Source organism: Arachis ipaensis, chromosome B04, assembly GCF_000816755.2.
Source record: "Arachis ipaensis cultivar K30076 chromosome B04, Araip1.1, whole genome shotgun sequence".
NCBI classification, from domain to species: domain Eukaryota; kingdom Viridiplantae; phylum Streptophyta; class Magnoliopsida; order Fabales; family Fabaceae; genus Arachis; species Arachis ipaensis.
The window spans coordinates 10,648,205-10,650,207 of NC_029788.2; the positions used below are offsets into that span (position 1 = coordinate 10,648,205).

The 2,003-nt window shown below is 36.1% G+C and overlaps 1 protein-coding gene across 1 annotated transcript in view; it reads left to right on the forward strand.

Moving 5' to 3' along the window:
• The window catches only part of LOC107638851 (obg-like ATPase 1), a 6,545-nt gene continuing 4,591 nt past the window's right edge, over positions 50–2,003 (forward strand). Inside the window, exons 1-4 of the mRNA XM_016342248.1 lie at positions 50–319; positions 735–902; positions 1,013–1,136; positions 1,245–1,336. Of these exons, the coding sequence (XP_016197734.1) occupies positions 233–319; positions 735–902; positions 1,013–1,136; positions 1,245–1,336 (471 nt within the window). The 5' untranslated portion in view covers positions 50–232. The remainder of the gene's footprint in view (positions 320–734; positions 903–1,012; positions 1,137–1,244; positions 1,337–2,003) is intronic.

A 2,003-nucleotide genomic window follows, 5' to 3' on the forward strand; every position in this document is an offset into this window, starting at 1 on the left:
TTATGAATTTATTTATCACTTTATTTATTTATTTATTTTTATTACATAGGTAATTTAAGTAGCAGTGTGCAGTGAATTGTGAAAGAAAAGCGAGGCAAGCAGAGGGAGCTCTTTTTCTTCCAAAACCCTACAAACTGCAGCCTTAAGCTTCTGTTACTCTCAATCTCATACACTCTTCTTCTTCTTCTTCTTCAACAGCAGAAAACCCTAATAATCTAATCTACTAATAAAGATGCCTCCAAAAGCTGCGAAATCGAAGGAAGCACCTGCTGAGCGCCCAATCCTTGGTCGATTCTCTTCTCATCTCAAGATTGGCATTGTAATGCTTCTATATCTCTCTTCCCAAATCCACTCAACAAGTTTCAATCTTGACGCTGTTCCAGCATCTCCTTTTTCAATCTCTAATTTGGGTGTTTGGTCTTTCAACTTCATCTTCGCGTTTCCATTTCTTCAATCCCTAATAATACCCCAATACCAGATTTTTACTTCCTTTAACTTCATGAATAAAAACGGTTTGCTTCAATTTACGACCTCGTGATTTAAAACTATGGATTTGGAAGCATTAAGTGTATGTTGGGTTTAGTTCAGCTTTTAGAGCTGGAAAAAAAATATTTTTTTTTAATGATTTTCGAATGTTATCTTTAAACTATTCATCATAAGCTCTTGCGATTCATATTTATTTTCCTACCAGGTGGTTTATCATGTTAGTTAATAGTTGTTGCTACCTTGTTCAGGTGGGCTTGCCAAATGTGGGAAAATCTACACTTTTTAATACACTCACCAAGATGGCAATACCTGCTGAGAACTTCCCATTTTGCACCATTGAGCCTAATGAGGCAAGGGTCAATGTCCCTGATGAGAGATTTGAGTGGCTCTGCCAATTATACAAGCCAAAAAGTGAGGTGAGTGATGAAACTCTTACAAATACTTTTAGTGAATTTTATGGCCAACTTGATTGAAATCCTCTTTCTTTAGTATAATATGGATGACATGTGAAGGTTTATGAATACAGGTTTCAGCTTTCTTAGAAATCCATGATATAGCTGGATTGGTCCGAGGTGCTCATCAAGGACAAGGGTTGGGAAATAGTTTTTTGTCCCACATCCGTGCTGTAGACGGCATTTTTCACGTTCTACGTAAGATGCTTAGTTTTCCTTACATCTCATTTTTTTGGGGTTGCATTACTTAGATTATGTGCAATAATGATTTGTGAGTTATTGACCCTATGCCCTTGCTGTGTTTAGGAGCATTTGAGGATCCCGATATTATCCATGTAGACGATGTTGTTGATCCAGTGAGGGATTTAGAGGTTATTACTGAAGAATTGCGGCTGAAGGTATGCTTAATTAAAAACTTTTCTCTACCATAAAGAGTGACTTTGGCACCTACAATCACCTTGTTATTGTTTGATGAAATATGAAACTGCATGTTATACTGTAAAGTGGAAATCATTTTGAGGGGATTTACTTAACAGATATTGACAGATATACTCATTGTTTTTTTTTCTTTTTAATTTTTCTTTTATGTTTAGGATAATTCATTATCCTCTAAATTCAATGTTTCTCTTCATCAAAATGAATTCCTTCTTCTTCCCAAAAAAAGGTGAGGGGTTGAGGGATAGAGTTGAGGCATACATAAAGGCCTTGGGCTAGGAGTGTTACAACTTCTTTACACTGAATTAGTGTGCATAGAATAAGTCATGACTAAGGAATAGAGATAACTTCCAAAACATCACCGTACCAGTATCTAGTTGCATTTCAGGAAGAGGGAAATAGAAAATAGTAATAACTAACATGAGAGGTTTAGAGAAATCAAATGTACTGGTCATATGCTTGTATTTGGAATGAAAATGGGAATAATGCTTCCTAGCACAGGTCACAGAATGGAATCACCATCTTTCAAGGTGCCTATTTGCTCCTAAGTCGGGTTGTGTTTGTGGCTTTTCTTAATGTCTTTATGTTCTGCTTATGGTTCTATGCTATTTGTGTTATGCTAAGCATTAG